The sequence below is a fragment of the Chiloscyllium plagiosum genome, unplaced genomic scaffold (assembly GCF_037043375.1).
Source record: "Chiloscyllium plagiosum isolate Xiang-an unplaced genomic scaffold, Cpla_swu_hap1 HiC_scaffold_39, whole genome shotgun sequence".
Classification (NCBI taxonomy): domain Eukaryota; kingdom Metazoa; phylum Chordata; class Chondrichthyes; order Orectolobiformes; family Hemiscylliidae; genus Chiloscyllium; species Chiloscyllium plagiosum.
The window spans coordinates 20,212,438-20,234,654 of NW_028270177.1; the positions used below are offsets into that span (position 1 = coordinate 20,212,438).

General features: G+C 42.0%; 1 protein-coding gene across 5 annotated transcripts in view; it reads right to left on the reverse strand.

Annotated features, from left to right (window-relative positions):
* The window catches only part of LOC122540993 (WD repeat-containing protein 72-like), a 339,613-nt gene that overhangs the window by 205,724 nt on the left and 111,672 nt on the right, over positions 1 to 22,217 (reverse strand). For all 5 annotated transcript variants that reach the window (XM_087981193.1, XM_087981192.1, XM_043677401.2 and 2 more), the window contains 2 exons: positions 21,569 to 21,789; positions 19,785 to 19,980 (listed from right to left, as the gene is read on the reverse strand). In XM_087981193.1, the coding sequence (XP_087837319.1) occupies positions 19,785 to 19,980; positions 21,569 to 21,789 (417 nt within the window). The remainder of the gene's footprint in view (positions 1 to 19,784; positions 19,981 to 21,568; positions 21,790 to 22,217) is intronic.

Consider the following 22,217-nt stretch of genomic DNA (forward strand, 5'->3'; position numbering starts at 1 on the left):
GATGTGATTATGGAAAAAGAGGACATTCCTGCCGAATCAATAGTTGGCTTTGGGATGAGAGGATGGGTCAATGGCTCCCTGTGGTGGAGCTGTGAGTGACAGACTGCAGCTACAGGAAGCATGTCTGAATCTGAACTTGCGCTAACTCCTGAAGTTATGGTCAGGTTCAAAGGGGCAAAGTGTTGTGAGTATCAGGCCAAATCAGGTGAACAATTCACATATAGTCACTTTTCTGAAAAAACCTTTACTGTACAAACATCTGAAACAAATGTTGGTATTTTATGGCACTATGGTTTTGGGCTTCACCGGGCCTTTCACTTTCAATCTAAACAATCAATTATCCAAGCTGTAATAGAGAGCCACATCATTTGACGACTTCAGTATTCATAATTAAAAGGAACAAATTCTCAAAAGATCATCATTAGAGTCAGGTTAATAGCCATGCTAACATTCTTCCAATTGAATAAACAAATCAATTGCACAGGAGAACTCCTATGTCTCTACAAGTGGATTGATAGGGGAAAACTGCTTTTACACACTTCCACCCACTGTCAGCCCAATGTCACAGCCCCCATGTGGTACACGTGATAGGGTCCAGTCTAACAGTTCAGTTATCACAGATGGCAGATTGAGAACAGTTGCTGGCATACTGGCATAAATAAAATCAATGGGAGGTGTGGTTTTCTAATTCTCTCTTCCTAGTGGGGATCGTGGGATTTGGAATTGACCCTTCACTGGTTTTCCTGAGAGGTCCTGCTCACTGTGGCGAGAGGGTAGCATCCCAGTGAACAAACAATTGGAATTGAGAATTGGGGTTGATTTCAGCTCCAGCCCTTACCCCGGTGAACTTGAGGCAACGTTATGACTTTCATGAGGGAGCTCTCAAGTCTCCTGGAAATGGGCTCCTTATCCAATTGGGAGAAGCAGGTGGTTTTTCTGGTCATCTAGAGACTGTCCAATTTCAGAAGGGCAGTCGGAGGCAGGACATGTTAAGGCACTGAGAGGGTATTTCAACAGAAACATTTCCTCTCAGCTATCTTTACAACAGTTTTCACTACACAAAAGGAAAATTGACCAATGTTGGGGGGGGGTGCTGGGATTTGGTGAGGGTTTGTGGGACGGGAAGGGGAAACCTCTCTACAGGGCATCTTTTAGCTGAAGCCCTCCCAAGATAGGTAGACAAGGTCTGTAGACACAGTGGTAGTGTCCCTATCTCTGAACCAGGAGGCCTTGGTTCAGATCCCACCTACTCCACAGATGTGTAATAACATCTCTCTGTAGATCTATGATGGGTATGGCCTGCCACCTCACTCCCTTGTGTTCACCTCCAGACCCCTGTCACATCACAGCAATGCCATTCTGAACAACAGGATTCATTGGGTGAGTCAGAAATGCTAGTTTGTCCCAGTGCCATCTAACTTACTTACCTCATGTCAGCACTCAGGACTCTTGGAGGTTCCTGATCTCTTGGAGGTTCCTTCACTATAGACCTGCCTGGAAGCATGATGGTTACAATAGAGCACATGATGCCTTACCTCCACCCCCTGAAGGCCTTTCTTAATCTCCCTGCTGATGGTATGTGAACCTTGGCCCAGGCCCAAGCCCTTCCCTTTTTCAATCTATAAATCTCTTTTGACCTCACACTGATAAATCCCACTGAATTGTCAGAGGTACAATACTGGAAACAGCTTTTCCAGCGGGTTCCCTCACTGATGATTGATGGACATGAACCCGTGGTCCCACTGCCATTTGGTGACTTGCTGTGAGCTGAAGCCTATACAGTGATGAGAGGAGAATTGAACCTCAGTATCTGTGTCCATTCTTTGACCAGTACCAGATGAACAGGTCAATGGGAAAGTTTAGTGGCTGCTGCATACATTGTCTTTCTGTGGTGGTGGTGTTAATCCAGTGTCCATTCTCCAGTTGGACCTTCAGATCTCAGTACATGGCACATTGTTAATTCTTTCTCATTTTTTCTAAGTTGTAAATATATGTTCTACACATTTCCGTCAGGTGCTGCTCTAGTCAGTAGTTAACACAATAGTGAGTCACCAAGTCAAAGCACAATATGGGTTATACCTCACTAATTTCTCTCTCTCTCTCAGTTCATAGTATGCTGAGTGGTTCGCTATCTCTGCAAATTTGACACTGTTGTGTTTTTAAATTTTAAACAAGCAGTTATTTCTTGTTGACTGCACACAGCATGTGAGCAGCTTCTCTGGAAGTATCTCCACTTGCTCAGCACCCAATAAACACTGCCCTTGCCAGTGATACCCAACTCCTATGAATGAATTTTCAAAAAAGGTTCACATGGAAATCATGATTCAACTGTAACATCATTCTGATTCAACTCAGTTCAGCATGAGTGTGGTAAAGTACTTGTAATTTTGTGCCAGTGTGAGCAAGTGTGTCTGTGTGTGAGAATGAATAAGTAAGCGTGTGTATGTGTTAGAGTAAGTGTGAGTGAGGTAAGTATGTGTGTTTGTGTGAGTGTAAGTAAGTGCATAAGTGTGTGAGTAATAAGTGTGAGTGAGTTGAAGTATGTTAATGTGTGTGTGTGTGTCTGTGTGTGAGAGTAAGTGTCTGTGAGTGTGTTATAACCGGAGGAAAATGCAAGCTGAAAGGCAAACAGTTTAGAAGTTCCCGATTGGAGGAATTCTGCCGAAACTGGCTTGGAGTGTGTGCCATCGCAAGTGAGTGTAAGGTCAGTTGTAGTTAAATCCACTCCTCATATTGGTTCTACTTCCCCTCTCTCTTCCCCCATGACCAGGACTTGGGGCTTTGTCTGGTCCTCAAGTAAAAAAGGCAAAAAAACGGTTTTTGAGTTATCTCTGCTGCTTGGCACTTCGAAATGGTACTCTTTCAACCACACATTTTTGAAACAATCATCAAACTAATACTTTGACAATGATTATTTTAAATGATTTTGATCAGCAATTTATGTTTCCTTCATACCTTAACTTTTTTTTTTGAAATTCATGCTTGACTTTGTGCAGAAACGGATCTCAAGCTGCTTCTGGGTTTCACGCTGAAAGGGAATGAAAGTCTCACAAGAAGTCGGATTGCTTTTTAACATCTAGTAAAAAGGGTTGTGTCTTCGTCAACCGAAACTTGCAGCGCTGTAAATACTCAGCGTAATAGGCAGTGTCTATATGGAGAGAAAGTTAGTGACCTCTCGTCAAAACTATTGAAGATTGTGAACCTAAAACATTAACCGTTTCTCTCTCCACAGATACAACCTGGCCTGCTGAATAATTTCAGCTGTTGTAGTTTATTTCAGATTTCCAGCATCCAATTTTTTCCCCCATTATATGCGTCATGCTGGGAATTTGTTAGTGTGAATAGATTCAACTTAAAGTGAATAAATATTTATCATTCAAATCAAAGTGTGTTTTTTTCCCATACATAAAGAAAATTTGTGTGAATATGTGAATTAGTTGGTGCTGCCACTGAAAGATTTCACCAGAATATGTCGCTGTTAATTCAAGCCATTCTCAGTTGCACTTGCTTCCAGTGCTTGTAAGGTTCAAATAATTTGGATGTTGCTGTCTAGATATTGCATAGGGCCAAGTTCAAAGAAGCAAAGCCAGTTGGATATGAATAACTAAGTTGTGTGTAATTGTCAGACACAGTAGCATTTGTCAAGTGCATTTTCCTGAAATTAGAGCTTTCAATTGGCTTTACAAATGCAGGCTCAGAGTGCAAAAGCCAACATGTTTTGCCCAGAGACAAAAATAATCTGCAAATGCTGGATTCTCAGGTAGAGAAGCAGGTGGCTGGAAGAGCAGAGCAAGCCAGTCAGCATCAGGAGGCGGAGAAGTCAATGTTTCGGGTGTAACCCTTCTTCAGCCCTGAAACGTTGGCTTCTCCACTTCCTGATGTTGCCTGGCCTGCTGTGTTCTTCCAGCCTCCGCCTTCTCTACCTGAGAATCCAGCATCTTCAGTATATTTTTGTTTCTAAATATGTTTTGCTCAGCCGATATAAAGCAATTCAATTTTATTGTGACGATTGTTAATTTTGAGCACCTGAAGGAAGTCAGAAGGAGAGTTTGAGTGGGGGAAGAGGTGAATAAAAGGCGTGATAAAAGAGGTGAATAAGAGATGAATCAGGAGAAAGACCAGGGTTTGTGATTTCTCTCCCTAGCCCTGACATGGGATGTAAAGATATATCACCTGACATAAAAAAGCAGTTTGTGCTCTATTGGTAGATCCTCCTTAGCCTAAGACAGCACTTTGTGATCAGAACTAGCTATTGATATGAATGACCAAACCCTTTTACAAATTCCAAAACACAGAAAGTTAGAAAAGTCCAAAATTCATTGACATATGCACTAAATTATAACAGTATATTGCAGTGTGCTGACCTCGAATGCTTGTCATATGGCTAAACTAATGATCAGAGGAGAGGGCAAATTCATTCTTTTATAGACCTCACTTAGGCTCAGTGTGACCTTGTGTAACATTTAGGCTTGACATTTTTATTGATTAGATCTAGCAGCTAATGCATTGTGTGCTGAGGCCGTACCTGGTCCTTTCCCAAGGCATGTTTTTCTCGACACCTTAATTTAAACTGCTTTCTAATCCAGTAACTGAAAACAAAAGAAATAGGCCTCTCAGATATGGCTAACAAAAAGCAAATAATTGTTCACTATGATAATTTCCACTTTCCTGATCCTTTTGATGTGTCATAAGGACTGTTAAACATGATCACTAAACACACACACACACACACTTTAAAGAAAGATGAACTTAGATCAAGGATTATTCTTGTATAACCTTACTTAGTATAAAGTATTACACAGTAAGTCCCATTTTGTAAAGCAAAGCAGCCACCCTCCTAATATCAAATCAGTCTTCGTTTGATCAGATTAAATGCTGTAACTAGTCCAATTTACTGACTTGTGAAGCAATTGCACTGTTGACATTGAAATCTGAATTGCGATCTCCACTTTGTTTTTGTATTAAGTTCAAGTACACCAGTGGACAATATAAACTCTCCTGGATCACTCTGCCAGGGTCAAATATGAAAAATAAGGACTTGCATTGATCTGGAACATGTGATACTCTGAGAACGTCCTAAAGCATTTTGCAGCCACTTAACTACTTCTTTGAATAAGGTACAATCCTAGTTGTTTGATAAGTATCTCATGAAGAACAGTGATATAATCACCAAGAGCAACATCTTGCAAGCCATATCAAAATATATTTGACCTTTCGCAATTGATGCAGATATTGTTGCGTTAGGACTATTGATCAGTAAGGAGGATTCCACACTGGTGAAATTATAGAATGGTTATAACACAGGAGGAGATCATTCAGCCCATGATGTCCATGCTAGCTGTCTGCAAGAGCAGTAATTCAGCTACTCCCAGACACCAACCTTTTCCCTACAGCCCTACAAATTACTATTCTGTAAGATATAGCTCTCCGACATCTGACTGAAATTCATGATTAATCCTTAATCTACTGTGTTCTCAAACGGAGCATGCCAGCTCCCTACACACTGCATAAAAAAGCTTTTAGTCACGTAGTCTTTTGCTATCCACATCAAACCAGTGTCCTCTGGTTCTCAACCCTTCCATCAATGGGAACAGTTTCTTTCTCTCTAATCTTAACCAGATCCTTCATGATTTTGAACATCTCTACTGAAACTCCTCTTAAATGTCTCCGATTGGCCCAGCAGCCTTAGCTTCTCTAATCTATTGTCATAACTGAAGTCCCTCCACCATCTCCAAATCACCATAGAATCATTCTTGTCAATCTGTTCTGCACCTTCTCTAATTTTGTCACATCTTCTTTAAAGGTTCAAAAAGCCCAGAATTGGAAACATGGCTCCACTGAGGCTGAATCGATGTTTTATGAAGGGTTTACTTTTGTACTCTGTGTCTCTATTTATAAAGCACAGGATCCTAGTGCTGTCTCAACCGGTCTTGCCATTTTGAATCATTTATATACATACAGCCAGACCCAGATCCCTCCACCCCTGGGCCTCCATTAGAATTGGATTCTGTATTTGATATTGTCTCTCCATGTTCTACCCAAAAGGTTTAACCTCACCAATAAAACTTTATCTGCCACATTCCATCCATTCCAATTTGCCTGTCTATCCTCACAGGCAGATGTGCTCTTGCCATATGAAAGCACACAAGGCTATGGGTCAAGTGGTAGAAAATGGCATTAGAATAGTTAGGTATTTGTTTGTGACAGAGACAGATGCCATAGGCCGAAGGACCTTTATCTGTGCTGTAGATCTCTATGATAGTCTGTACTTCTTGCTACGTTTTATGCATTCTGCAATCACAAAATGCCATAAGAAGTGATGTCGCCCTGGGTTAGAGTGAAAACAAACTCCCTCAGGATCCTTTTCTGATTATTATGCAAAAGTTCTGACTGAACAGATACCAAGGTTGGACTCGTTTTAGGTATGACCCTCACAGGCAACTCATGAGATCTGTCAATTTGGCACCATTCAGGTATCAAATTCTGAGAGTTTGCACCGAGATCAGTACATTTTCCTTTTGAAACAAGAGAGGTCATTGCAGCATGAAGCCAGGGTTGTTTTTTAGAACAATAGTAAGCTGTTCCAAATAACTTTGGCAGTATTTCCTTCCCTTAGACTTGTAGAAGTCACTGATGTTGCAACCAATCACTGTAAATTTGCTGAACTGAATCAAATGGACCCACATAATTAACTTGTCTTTACGGTCAGTAAACGCACAATAACAGCAGAATGTTCTTTATTCGGAATGACAGAGGGAGCGCTTGGGTAGGCAATGAAAGCTACAACAAACTGATGAAATATAGAATCCACTTAAAAATGGGAGACAAATGAAGTAGTAAATTAAATTTTAAATATTATTTATGTGTACATCTTAATTTCTTATTTTTAACCCAACCTCCAGCCCGTCCATGAAAAATGCATTGAAATGTTCAGCACCAGAGTGGCATGGTGGCTCAGTGGTTAGCACTGCTGCCTCACAGAACCAGGGACCCAGGTTCGATTCCAGCTTCGGGTGACTGTCTGTGTGAAGTTTGCACATTCTCCCTGTGTTTGCGTGGATTTCCTCCGGGTGCTCCGGTTTCCTCCCACAGTCCAAAGATGTGCAGGTCAGGTGAATTGGCCGTGCTAAATTGTCCATAGTGTTAGGTGCATCAGTCAGAGGGAAATGGGTCTGGGTGGGTTACTCTTCGGAGGGTTGGTGTGGACTTGTTGGGCCAAAGGGCCTGTTTCCACACTGTAGGGAATCTAATCTAATCACCAATGGACTAGTTTAGTTTGGAATTATGCTTGGCATTGATTGGTTGGATCAAAGGGTCTGTTTCTGTGCTGTATGACTGTATGGCTCTATAACTCCAGCATTCACTCAGCTCTTTATCACCGAGACAGAAAGTAAGTCCCTGGTTTCCATGATAGGTTATCACTTGCACTAAAAGGAACTATTGGCCCTCTTCTACTGACTGCATTCTTGACTATGCATTTAGTTCAAATATCAAATCATAAAGAAATTATGAAAGGGAGGGCAAAGTGATGGAGGGAAGGGAGAAGCAAGGGGGAAAGAGGTGGAAAAGAAGGGAAAATCAAGAAGAGGATAGAAGGAGAAGAGATGAGGAAGAGATTGAAAAGGGAGGGAGCAGGGACGAGGAAGGCCATTGCAGGGGATTGTACTTCTGCCTTTGAAATCCTTAGTTGGAGAGATGGTTGAAGTTTCCAGTGAAGATAAAATAACCAAGATGCACTGGTAAGTGCAGGGGGAAGGGGCACTCAAATCAGGCGCTAAGAAAATTGAGCCACAAGATGAGACATGTAACCACTAAAGGAAGAGAAAAGTAGTGCTTTTATGGAGAATGTCATGCCTGGGAAATGCAGTTGGTGAGGAGGTTTACTTCAAAGGAGATAAGAAATGGAGCAGGCGCATCATTAAGTGATGAAGTATTGAGAGAATAATCAGCGGGTTGGTTTTGATCAAGAGGTGCAATGAGTGGAAGAGTGGGATTTGGAAGAGGAACACTTGATAGTGGAGATCAGTCTACTGTGAAAAGATCTGAATGAATGAGTACAACTAAAGGTCATTGCTGCTGGGTGACATGCTAACTGTTTCCTCCATTGCTCTACCTTGGCCAATCACAGCTAACTTGTGAAGCAATCAGCACCCTTTCCTCCTGCACTCTAAATTATTGTGTTGCTTTGAAGTTTGGCATTCTTGCATTTACCTTGATGATTGTAGGACAAAGAGCCACAGCAACATGTCTGTCTTTCCATCAAGATTCAGGTCCTGGTGTATGAAGCAGCTTTTTGCTGAACAGTCCAGTTGAGCGGTCTGAGTATTTTTAAACGCTGCTCAAAAACTGGTTCAACCAGATGGTGGAGGGGCTGATGAGTATAGTATGTGAAGGCAATGAGCTTGAACATTGGAACCTTTCTACATAAAGAGGATCCCAACAATGTTGAGTGCAGTCAACATCTCTGCTTAGTTTAAGGATGCATTTTGAGTACCCTTTTGGCCATCAGATGTGGTTAGGCTATACCCTAATTAGTTACATAACAGTATAGGAATAGTGTGCGAAAGTGGGTACTGCAGATGCTGGAGATTAGAGTCAAGATTAGAGTGGTGCTGGAAAAGCACAGCAGGTCAGGCAGCGTCCGAGGAGTAGGAAAATCAACGTTTCAGGCAAAAGCCCTTCATCAGGAAATCCTGATGAAGGGCTTTTGTCCGAACCAGCGATTTTCCTGCTCCTCGGATGCTGCCTGACCTGCTGTGCTTTTCCAGCAGCACTCTAATCTTGAATATAGGAATAGTGCCCCAGCCACAGGTTAGCCAGCATGAAATTCCAGAACCATTCGCAGGTTACAGTATATGTAGGTATTACTGAACCTACCAGTTTCAGCCTGTAAGTTTCAAAGATGATAACTTGTGAAAATGCAGGATGAAAATGGAGGTGAGACAGTCATTCTGTTGTGTGTGTGCGAGCGCATGAGTGTGTGTGTGTGTGAGCCTGTGTGTGTGTGCATGCGAGTGTGTGTGAGCCTGTGTGTGTGTGCGTGCGAGTGTGTGTGAGCCTGTGTGTGCGCGCGCATGCGTGAATGTATGTGAGCTTGTGTGTGTGTGCGCGCGTGCGTGAGTATGTGTGAGCCTATGTGTGTGTGTATGTGTGTGCATATGTCAAAGGTAAAGTAGATTTACTGCTTGTACAACACCACTGATACATTATTTGGGCTTTATTTCAGGTGCTTTTCCTTAAAACTTAGTGCTCCAGCAGACTGCTGTATAACCAGCTCTCACTCTCTAGGTACCAGTACCTGCCTTCACTTCTGAAAGCAGAGAATTAAATATTACATTTAGCTGTGGTTTTGGCTGTAAAGTGACAAGTGGGTATCTCAGTATTTACACACTTAACTATTTCCCCTTGAAAAATAATGGATAGCAGTCAATCTGCTGTAATAAAATATGATGGAACTTGACTAACACAGGGCCCCTATATATTAATATTTTTATGTGACTGATAGGTACGGACTGTCCACAGAGAACCTTTAGCCTTTCAATTTTTTTTCTCACGTTTCCAAAGAGATGATTCAATCTGGAGGCAACAAGCTGAGAAATGCTTTTCAAAATCTGATCCGGTGCAAGTGGGTTCCAAACTTAAAAAAGGGCTATCAAAGATGTAACCTACAAATCCTCAGATTTGGATTGAATAAGTTATGATAACGGATGCACAAGGGATATCTAAATTTTGGCACATTGTGTATTAAAACAACTTGGGACATGGTCTCTGAGTGAAGCTTGTATTTTAAGCCCATATGGACTGTAAGAGAAAAGAAACACCACCATACATCATAAATTGAAACATAGCCTTCAGAAATACTTGCAATCTCAAGTGCTCACCAGTGGAATTCATGACTGCTATTTCTCAATGTTAGTTCAACAAGACTGACATTAATTGCTGTTCCCACTTTTTGTCCTTCCTTGTTTTTCTTATTATGTTTGTTCGTGGGGTGTGGGCATCACTGGCTAGGCCAGCATTCATTTGGCCTGGAAAAGGTTGAAGGTAAGCTGCCATCTTTGACTGAGTGCAAGAACACATTTAGTGCTGTCAGGAAGGGAGTTCCAGGATTTTCCAGCAACAGTAAAGGAATGCCAGTATAGCTCCAGGTCAGGAAAGTGTGTGAGTTGGAGGGACACTTACAGATATGGCATTCACATGCACCTACTGTTTTTGCCCTTCCAGGTGGTAGGGGCTGTGGCTCTGGAAGGTGCTGTCAGCTGGGTGAATTACTACAGTGCCCACTGTAAGCAGTGCACACATGGGGGCCACTGACTGTCAGTAGTAAAGGGAGCGAGTGCTGAAGGTGATGGATGGAATGTCAAATCATCAGGCAGCTTTGTCCTGGATAGCTTTGAGCTTCTTGAGTCTTGTGGTTGGTGCTGTGTCCATCAAAGCAATATCATCACCCTCCTTAACTGAGCCTTGCAGATAGTAGAGGTATTGCACAGAAAGGAGTTATTTACTCCCCACAGAATTCCTAGCTTCTGAACAGGTGCTGTGAACACAGTATTTGTATGGCTGGTGCAGTTCAGTTTCTAGTCAATGGCTTTGACAAGGATGTTGACAGTAGGGTATCCAGCAAATGGACTGCCATTGAACGTAAAGAGTCAATGGTTAGATTCACTCTTGTTGGAGATGGTCATTGCCTGGCACTTGTGTGAGGTGATTGTTACTCGTCACTTGTCAGCCAAAGCCTGAATGTTCTCCAGGTCTTGATCCAATGAACATGGACTGTTTCAGTATCTGAGTTGTGAATGGTGTTGAACATTGTGCACTCATCGGCAAGCATCCCACCTCTGACCTTATGATGGAGGAAAGGTCATTAATTAAGCAGCTGAAGGTGGTTAGACTAAGGACACTACCCTGAGCAACTTGTGCAGAGATGTCCTTGGACTGAGATGACTGACCTGCGACAATCACAACCATTTTCTTTTGTGCCAGGTTTGACTCTGGTGAGCAGAGAGATTTTCCCCTGATTCCCATTGACTCCAGCTTTGCTGGGGCTCCTCAATGCGATACTTGGTCAAATGCTGCTGTGATGCCAAGAGAAAGAAACAGGGAAAGTTTCAGAGAGAGGGAGAGAGAGACAGAGAAAAAAATCAGACAGAGGCAGTGAAAGTTTCAGAGAGATAGAGAGAGAGAGAGAGAGAGGCAGAGAAAGATTAAGACAGAGAACGTCAGAGAAAGAGAGGGGCAGTGAGAATGAATTCTACTATCTGGTGAAGAAAGGAAGAAACATTTAGCTTACAATAAAATCAGATCGAAAGGTGATGTTGCTCAGAGCTGGGTATGCTGAAGGAGCTCATCTTTACAATGGGTAATGGTAAACAAAGAAAACAGTCCAAGTATCCAAGAAGCACCAAATCACCAAGTAAATCAGAATGATTAAGAACTCCCTTTGTTAAAAATATTAGAAGGAAGAAAAACACAAGTGGGGAAGCATCAGAGATATATGAAACTATCGGAGGACCACACCATAATCCATTACAACCAAAGGCATGACGTTTATTATTGACAATGACCACAATAAGGCACAACGTCTCAGGAGGCAATGACCCACGTTTTCTGCTCTAACAAGATCTGAAATAAACGACAACTTTCCACAATGACTGCTGATGCCAACAAAGGTGACAACGACATTCATTTATCTTTGCTCTAGTCTACAGAAGGCAAATTGCTGCCTTTGGAGAGCAGCGACCATTGTTACGTTGACAGCTACAACGATCATCCTCCATCAGCACGATCCCATGGCCAGTTAATTTGTTCTCCGTTCTGCTGACTGATGGAGATGCTGGCTTGGACACGGGAGAATTGCTTGCTCTCCTTTTAAAAGTCATGCTGCAGGATCTAATACCTTGGAAAATGTAATCATCAAAATGAATACACAAATGAGTATAAATAAGACAAAGACTGTGCAAAGGTAAGCACTCAGCAAGCAAAGATTGTGAAGAAAAGCAGCTGCAGAGATGTGGCCTAGTACATGTTGCAGGATTTGGATATTTTCCTTCAGGTAGAAGGGTAAGTCAGGACTAAAGGGTAACATTGGTAAAGGGGGCAGGAGATGCATTGTGGGATTGGAGGGGGGGGGTATGTGAGTGTTTGTCTGCCTGTTGAACCAGGAATATACACACAAGGAGGTTGATTTGAAATATGCAGTTAGGTTATAAAGATGACTGTTATCAGCTTCCACTCTAAGTTGGTACAAGCAGTTAAAGGAAGCAGTAAACGACATGGAGCACATTTTCCCCCTCCTACGCGGGTAACGGCAAGAAAGATGCAAAACTACATCAAGAATGAAAGAAATCGCGTTCAGAACATTAAGAAAAATTTTCCCGATATCCCCCTCAAGCTTGAGGATCTCGCCATTGAGTGTTGATTATCTTACTTCCATGCAATTACTCATCTCAGTTCTACATCACTTCCAATTCTCCTCCCTTTCATTAATTGCTGGCATGTCGATAAGAGGGGATACCAAGCAGCTGCAATTCACCAAACTCCAGTCCTGATCATCACAGAACTTCTCCTTCAGAAGTCCCTGCACACTCATCACCTTCTCAACTCTTCAACTTCATAAGTTGGGGGCATCAGAAGCCTTAACACATCACCATGCCTGCTGCTGCTCGGACTAACTCAGACGCCACTTCAGAACTTCAACTCTTTCTGTGGAACTCAAGGATTCCTATGACTTGAGTGTTTCTGCCAGGGTGCTTGGTGCACAGGAACAGATAGGTGTCTCGTACACTGCCACAGGATGCTTTTGTGCTGTCAGGGACAAATGCACCTTCTGGCTCTCAGCTTGCTTTCTTAGGACACATTTGCTTTAGCGTTTACTCAGAGACTGCCAGCCTCTGGGTCACATCACTTTCTCAGTACATGCTGACTTCAGCACTGACTTGCAGCTGGTTCAGTCTGTGTGGGTCACATTGCCTTCGTGGTACGCTGGGTCGTCCATTCACAGTTATGGGCAGGCCTTGCCAGTTCCCCTAGCTGGCAATGGTGTTTAAATCAGGAGGGAGAGGCAGGCAAGCCGGGCACCCTGACCAGTCCATCTGTCAATCAGATCGGAGATAGAGATGTTGCTTCAAACAAGCACATGCTTCAAACAAATGGCCATGTCTAAAAGCCAAAGGGGAGCACTCCTTAGTGGGCTGATGGGAGGACTACAGTCAGTCAGGAAGTTACTGCCACAGTCAGTTAAGGGACACATCCATTTACACCACAGAGGGGCTTGGTCAGTGCAGAGTCCAGAGATCTGTATCCTTCCACTGGACCATGGTCAGCCCTGCAGGACACATGCTACACTTCAGGGATTACAGACTTATCAGTCAGGGTGCTGTAGGATCATCACTCTAGGAGAATGGTTACCTTTTCCTGTCATGAGACAAAAGGAGGGAATGAGAATGATGGAAGCAGATGTTAGAGCAGTTGGTGGTTGTGTGTGAGCAGGAGAGGAGCTGAGTGAATCAGTAGGATGTCCAATGGGCAGGAAGGATTTTTCTCCAAGACGTTTTTCAGGGTGGAGCACTACCGTTTGAAAGGGTAGTTGCAGCCTTCAGGCATCTGAAGTGACGCACACCTGGGCTTGAAATGTGGCAGCAGAGGGCGGACAGCCTGTGCCTCACTTGCCCCAAAATTCCCCAACTACGTAACTGATGAGGCGCGGACTGGAAGGCTGTATGCAATAATGCATTCCAGGCCATTGTGGTCTGGATGCCAATGAGTTTACACTTTAACAATAGCTGAGAAAAAAGCCATCCACAGTCTCCCAAGTAGTTGCACCTGTTTGTTAGAAGCAGAGAATATTACATTCAATGTCTCAATGAACAAGTGAAGCAGTGATAGAATACAGTGCAGAAGAAGACTGTTCAGCCCATCGTGTCCACACTGACTCTCCATACAGCATCCTACCCAGACTCACTCCACCTACCCTACCCCCTGCATTTCCCATGGCCAATCCACCTCGCCTGCACATCTTTGTACTGAGGGAGCCGACCTGGAGGAAAACCACGTGGACATGGAGAATGTGCAAACTTCACATAGACAACTGCCTGAGGGTGGGATCAAAACCAGACACCTAGGAGGCAGCAGTGCTAACCACTGAGCCACCATGCCACCCACTAATCTCTCCAGTAGCCACTACTCTCCTCCTGGGCTGCAACACAAGCCAATTTAAGTGGAATTGCAAATTTTGCAATGGAGTTCTACATCATCATGAAGCAATAGCTGTCTGCCCTTGAGGGAAGTTAATACACTGTGAGTGAAGTTACTACCAACTATCAATGCACCATTTCCATGAAGTCTTCATTAACAAGGATTTAACAGTCTTAAAGTTGCCTGTGTATTACCACGGACAACTGTTCACCGAAACAATGTCAAGAGAAGGGACAAGAGTGAACATTGATTTAGTTGTTTGTGAGGCTGGCGATCTCAATCTGTTCATGTTCGAACACTTAGAGAAATATATCCTGCCACATTGGGGAACTTTGCAATGGTATTCTCTGTCAGCAAGCTGAAAGCTAAATGTGTAAGCCACAGAGAGAGAGAGAGAGGGAGAGAGAGAGATTGTTCATATTTGTGAACCAGATGAAAAGATGGATCAACCAGATGCAAAGGGACAGGATGAGAGAGCGAGTGTTCAGGAAATATGAGGGGGCGGAGAGAAAATAGGAGAAAGGAGTAGGGTACAATGTCAACAAATTTAGGGTCTGCTGGTTTTTACAAAGATAAACTCAGGGTAGAAACAGCCTTTCATTTTTAACCCACACAGCAACATTTTTGGACGCCTAAACATAAGTGAAGCATTAGGCGTGACATATTCTGGTCTTGCACCAGCACAAGGGAGCACAGCAGCTGCACACTTCCATTGACCTGAAGCCTGAGTTAGTTTCCATGACATTTTGTGTCAAAGAGCAATGCAATTTTATAACCCTGGGTTTAAAACTGTCAGAGACCTGCAAGAACAGGCCATATTCAGACTGCAGCATGCTTTCAAAGTAAAATAAGATTGATTTTTGAAGGAATAGAAAAATCCTTGGGAGGAATGAGAAACAGAACAATTTATATTACAGATAAAAATGAAAAATCATTTAGTGATTGCTGGCAGAAAAATTTCCAGACTAATATTTGACTCGTTTGTTTAAAAATAGTTCCTTAATTGGAAAGCTAATTTCATATATTTAAACCAGAAATTCTCTCACAGTACTGCTTGAGAATGTCTTCAGTTGAGACATTAAACTGAAGCCTCTGTCTGCCCTCTCAGTGGATGTAAAAGATCCCAGGACATTATTTTGAAGAATATTTAGCCCTGGTTTTCTGACCAATGTTTATCCTTAAATCAAAATGCTTGAAAACAATTATCAGGCCATTGACATATTGCAGTTTATTGGGAATTTTACTAATTGGCTGCCATGTTTGCTACAGTACCACAGTGTCTACACTTCAGGAATATTTCATTGGCTTTAAACACCCCTTGATTAAGAAAGGTGCTATGTAAATGCAGTCCTTTCTTTATAACAACGTGAGCATTTTACATAGAAAAGCACAGAAACAAATAATTTAGCTCAACTAATTCACATTGACCAACAGCAGAATGTAGAAATTATAACATGAAGAATTTGGTATCTTGGTTTCAATTCAAAGTGGATTTTTATTAATACAAGTAACTATAATTTGCCTCTTTCAAATTTACCATTTAGTTACAGTAACAACCATCAGACTTCTTAGCAGATGCCTCCTTTATCAAAAATCCATACAGTAAGCTATGTAGATGGTGACTATATGACTGGTTGCTATAGAAACCAGCCAGAAAGCTACTTCAATATTATTCTGACTGAAGGAGATAGAACCTAGGAATTTCAAACATAAAATTCATTTTTTTAAAAAAAAGTCTCTATCCTGTTCTCCCTCATTACGTACATTTCTACTGCAGTTTATCTGTTCTTACATTATAGTAAGCTGTATCCCTTTCAGGCACACTTACATATTTTCTCTCTCTAGGCCTTTTCCACATAGTTCCTCTTTGGTTTCACTGTCATGCTCACACACATCCACTCCCCCTCATGCATCCACTCTCTGTCTTTCCTTCAACTATGTTCAAGGTCTTTACCACACACTCCCATAGACCTGCACTGGCCACACTTTCATGCGCACCCATCTTCACCATTAGATCATAAATGTGGAACAGACATATGCCATTCAGCCCACTGAGTTTACTGTGCCATTCAATGGATTCATGGCTGATCTGATAATCCTCAAATCCACTTCCCTGCCCTTTCCCCATAATCCTTGATTCCCTTACAGATTAAAAACCTGTCTTACTCACCCGTGAATATACATAATCACCCAGCCTCTATAGCCCTCTGTGATAATAAGTTCCACAGATTCACTACCCTCTGAATTCTCATCCCTCTTATTCTGAGATTATACCCTCTGGTCCTAGACTGTCCCACAGGGGAAATGCAAGTACATCTTCCCCATCTCGCCCACACATGAATATGCACAAACATTTGGTATCCTTTTAACCCAAGGGCAATCTCTCTCACACAGACACATGTGTGTCACAACCCATTCTCATCCAAACATGGCATAGTGGCACAGTGGTTAGCACTGCTGCCCCACAGCACCAAAGACCCGGATTCAATTCCCACCTCAGGCGACTCTCTGTGTGGAGTTTGCACATTCTCCCCGTGTCTGCGTGGGTTTGCTCCGGTTTCCTCCCACAATCTAAAAATGTGCAAGTTAGGTGAATTGGCCATGCTAAATTGCCCTTAGTGTTAGGTGAAGGGGTAAATGTAGGGGAATGGGTCTGGGTGGGTTGTGCTTCGGCGGGTCAGTGTGGACTTGTTGGGCCGAAGGGCCTGTTTCCACACAGTAAGTAATCTACTTTAAAAATGCACATGGTTGCGTTATCAGACATGAATTGTACGTCAACAAATGTACAATTTGTTATCATACAATTGTGTTTGATATCAACAAACACATTGACTTGGATCACATTTACCACCCCTGAGAAAAAGAACAGGCAATGACATCACCATAGGAAATGATATCACCACAGGAAATGACATCGCCAACACAAGGAAACTCAAACATATAAATAGGACGTGGGCTACATGACCAGTACTTCATTCGGAGGCTCACTGAAGATGTTACCAAGTATGATGATGAAATGTCTGAAAATGAACCTTCCAGCTCAGCAAGCAAACTTACATCCAGAACCTCAACCTGAGTTACTAATCTTCTCAAAACTCGCTAATAATTTCAAATATCAGAAGTTTACTGTATCATTGGGATCTCCATGACATCCAAGTGGTCAGTTGAGGGTGTGAGTGAGAAGGCTCTCTGCTGCTAAGTTTTATTTAGGGCAAAGTTGCATTATTATTTAAGTGATTTATGTTGTAGATAAAGAATAACAGTGATCTGAATACCCTCTGCATTACGTTTCTGTTACTAACTGTGTGTTTTTACATTGATTATGTGGACCTCTTTATTATCCGGAATATTTGATCAACTGACCCCCTCCTGGTTTCATAGGTGTCAGTAAATAATAGGATTATTGTTGTGTCAGTGTATATAGAGGAACCTCGATTATCCAAATGTTGATTATCCACATTTCAGATTATCCAAACAAGATCACAAGGTCCCAATGCTTGGCTAAGCTGTTACCCGAACATTCGATTATCCAAACAAAATACTTACTGCCCGCGTTGTTTAGATAATCAAGGTTCTTCTATAATGAGAGCTGGATTCTTGAGAGCTGGAGTGCATTATCTCCTCAGAACACTCCATGCTCCTGTAGTGGGCAGAGTTGGTAACTTGGAGATAGTGAGGACTGCAGACACTGGAGGTCAGAGTCAAAAACTGTGGCGCTGGAAAAGCACAGCCAGTCAGGCAGCACCTGAGGAGCATGGGAGTCGACATTTTGGGCATAAGCCCTTCATCAGGTTGGTAACTTTTCAATTAGGTATTTTAATTAATTGGAGGATGGTTCTAAAAATAAAGTTTTTTTAAAAAGCTGGCTTCTTTGGGTTTCCGTCCCACTTGCAGTGTGTGTCACAATATTGCCAATCAGGTTGGTTTAACAAATATGAGCTGGGTTCCTCCCCACTGGAGAGCTCAGCTCTGGACTCCAGGGAAATGGTCCAGAAGTGAACATTGGAAACTGATGTTAGTGCTAAACTATAGATTTATAATAAAATCTTTGTAAATCTCTGCAAGTCTGTTACTGCCTCATTTAGATTATGGATATCGGCCCGCTAATCAAGGGTGGGGGTGGGGCAGTGCAGAGTTAGGAGGTGAGTTAACTACAACAGGTTTCCCATACTCTGACCCACTCTCATAGATACAGTATTATTGTGGCCACAGTTCTATTAAGTTTCTGGTCAATGGTAACCTCCAGAATGTTGATGACGACAGCATTCATTAATGACAACGCCATTGAATGTCAAGAGACACAACTTAATGCAACTTCAGTTGAAATAATTTGGAGAAACAAATTAGCAGAATGGCAAAATGCATTCTGCACTTAGACTAAAAGAATCACAGCAAGATATCTGGAATATTGTTAATACGACACACCCACAGAGATTTCAGCGTGGTAATTGCAAGCACAGGTTTATTTGTCAATTCCCTGCAGCTAACAGAGTAACAGCTGGGGAACAATATAAAGACCAAGCTGACACTCTTGAGAAGGGCTGTGAACTGAATGAAGCTGCTTAAAGATACAAAATACAACTTTATAGTACGGTTTATTCAAGGACATCGAAACAAAATCACAATGAGGCCAATGCTTGTGGACTGAGTGCTCTACAAGCTTTTCCTCAATGACAAAGGTGCAACGTATAGACAAATGCTTTTCCCTACAATGTGCAGGGTCTGTGTTTGAATATATTTAACAGCTAACATGCGTAAATGAATCAGACTGCGACTCATGATACAAGATGAATTGTATATCCCTGAAATTTAAACATTTGCAGGCTGATTTACCCTGTTTCCATGATATCAGGGAGTAAGATTTCAAGTCTTAGCTTTAATCTTCAGACAGATGGAGGTGAGTTCCACATCAATTTATATTCTTGCCAGGACGTATCTGCATCTGTATCATGCATAATTATCATTATGAAAGTGATCGCAAATAGCACCTCAACTGTAAGATTAACAAAATACGTGTGAAATCTTTCCATGGCCCAAACACCTTCCCATCTCTGTAACTTCCTCCAAACTTTGGAGAATTTTGCGGTTGCGGTCTCTTGTACCACGCTATTTTAGTGCCACACCATCAGCAGCCGCCTATACTCGAACTCATTCTATAAAACCCCTCTGCTTCTCTAATCTCTCGGCAACACTGAAATGTTTCTTAAAACCTATCCCTTGGCCAAATCTTTAGTCAGCATTAATTATATCTTCTTATATGGCTCGGTGCCCAGTTTTGGTGGAAAAATGTTCCTGCAAAGCACTTTGGAGAACTTCACTGTTTGTAGTGTTGTATAAATTCAAATTAATGTTGTTGAACAAAGGCCAGAAATCTATGTCACAGGATTAGAATGTTAACGTGTGTAAAGTTACCTGGTATTTTTATTATACTTACTCTTTGTAATAGAATCATTAGTATTGTCAGCACGCAAGACTAAATTTCAAACATCCTGATGCAAATTTATCTGCAGAAATCGATCACCTGTGCTAAGCAAAATTCAGCAGAAGAGTTTGTAGAAAGCCTCAATAGGATTCAGGAGATTTTTGCATACCAGTCTCAACGTCCCAAACATATGCTGCTCCATCATCACATCCAACTACAAGGAGGTCTTCTGCTGGACGCCATTTTATTAGCTTCACTGGTGAAAGATGTTTTCTTGCATGCATCAAGGATGTTCGGTATTGAAGACTCAACAACGTGACAGAATTATCATTTGCTAAACAGCAAATGCACTGGTGTATCTCTGGCTAATGAAATAAAGTGAGTGACATGTTTAGTCTTTATGAAGCAAATGTCAAAAAGAATCACATCTTAATTGTGGGGAATGCAAAGAAACATTGACTTGCACATCTCTTGGAAACAGAACATCAGAATGGTATGGGGAGCTGATCGCCTAGTAGCATTATCACTGGACTGTTTATCCAGCGACCCGGGTAATGTTCAGGTCACCTGGGCTCACATCCTGTCACAGCAGATGGTAGACTTTAAATTTAAGCTTTTAAAAAATCTGGAATTAAAAGTCAAATGACAACCATGAATCCATTGACAATTGTCAGGAAAAACCCATCTGATCCTTTAAGGAAGGAATCTGCCATCCTTACCTGGTCTTGCCTATATGTGACTCCAGACCCACAGCAATGTGGTTGACTCTTAACTGCCCTCTGGGCAATTAGGGATGGGCAATAAGTGCTGGCCTAGCCAGCTACAGTCTCATTCCATGAATGAATTTTAAAAAACCCAGAATTTGCCTGAGAAACCCAACAGGTCTACCCACATTTGTGAAGAGAGATACAGAGTTGATGTTTCGAGTCCAGTGACCCTTCTTCAGATCTTCTGATTAGTCCAGTTCTGAAGAAGGGTCACTGGACTCTACTCCATGTAACTACTTTCTCTCCACAGACGTTGCCAGATCTGCTGAGTTACTCCAGTAATTCCTGATAATGTGTCAGATGTTCAGCATCTGCAGTTCTTTGTTTTATGTTACAATTGTTGCTCTTTGACAAGTGCAAAACTAAACAAGCAGCAGCAAAGAGCAAAGAACCTGGTTCAGTTCCAGTAGTATTTTCATCAACAATAAAAATTCACAGAAGCCCTTAATAACCCCCTCTTCCCTCCCTTTCCCAAACCATCGTCGCCTGGGTTAGGCATGGTTCAAAACCAGCAGTCATCCTCAAATCCCTCACTCCCAAATGACTGAATCTTCATACAAATGCATAGTGTTAGCTTTTTGTTGTCACAATGGAGTCGCTCCTGCCCTCACCCAATGAGAGACATGTCCAGCACTGGCAGCTGGATAACAATTAGAATCTGGGACCCTGCTGTTTTTGTTTCTTTGACCCAGATGTGCTGCTGCCAATTATAACCCCCCTACCGTGCCTAGACTGAAATCTTGCACAGAAAATGAAATAGCTGCTTCCTTATGCCATTATAGAATGTATTTGTAATTGGCACAGCTTGGTACTGCAGAGAGGGAAGTGATTATAGTTATCGTAGCCGTGAATGTGAGCCCTGTGCAGAATTCTGCTCTGGGACACAAAGCCTTAGTTATGTTAGGCACTGCGCCAGCAAATATATTGATGTGCTTTCCAATGAGTATATCTAGCAAAGAAATGATTGTATACACACCATTACAATGCACATTACATCCATTTAAAACCTATTAAAATGTTAAATACAGTAATAAAAATGCTTAATATACAACATTTTTATATCAACATCAATATCATGATTTTATCATCAGTAAATCAATGGTTTATTATTGTCCCAATATGTCATAATTCAGTCGAGTCTACAGTGTGGGAACATTTATTTACTTCTGTTTTTATCAGTACTTACACTGCAGTCTTCTGGACATACTGACAGGTTCAGTACTGGGCCTGCGTGCAACACAAATTTGTGCAGAACTTCTCCTTTGAACATATTCCACCAGATCACATTCGAATCCTCGTCCCCAGAGACCAACCAGCTGGTGTCAAAGGTCGCAGATTTATTGCATGGGTGGAGGAGACAGGTGACTTTAGCACAGTGACCCACCAGAATCCTGTGGGGTAACCAGGCTGAAAGAACAAATGCCTTTTAATCTTAGAATTGGATTTTCAATGTTTGAAACAAAGCCCTTTCTACCAAAGCAGACACTTTGCAGACACCTCACCTGACAGCTCCAGGTCAACATCTTAAAATTGCATGGGAGGGGGATTAAAAATCACCATTTTACTAGGTGAAATCTAATTGGCATTATTATGTTCACTATTTCTAGGGGATTTTTTTTCAGTACAGTTGCAAGCTACAAATAACATCAAAGTGTCCACATTATAGCTCCCTCTAGCAAGTAACAATGTGCAGCCTGCAAACATATATCCTTTTGTTCTTGACAACATGAGGAAAATTCATTTAACAGATCCCATGGTACATAGAAGAGTGAAAAAGGCATTGCTAGTACTGTTAAATTAAGTTAACGCCTTGTGCCCCTAAGTGTAGCCTTTTA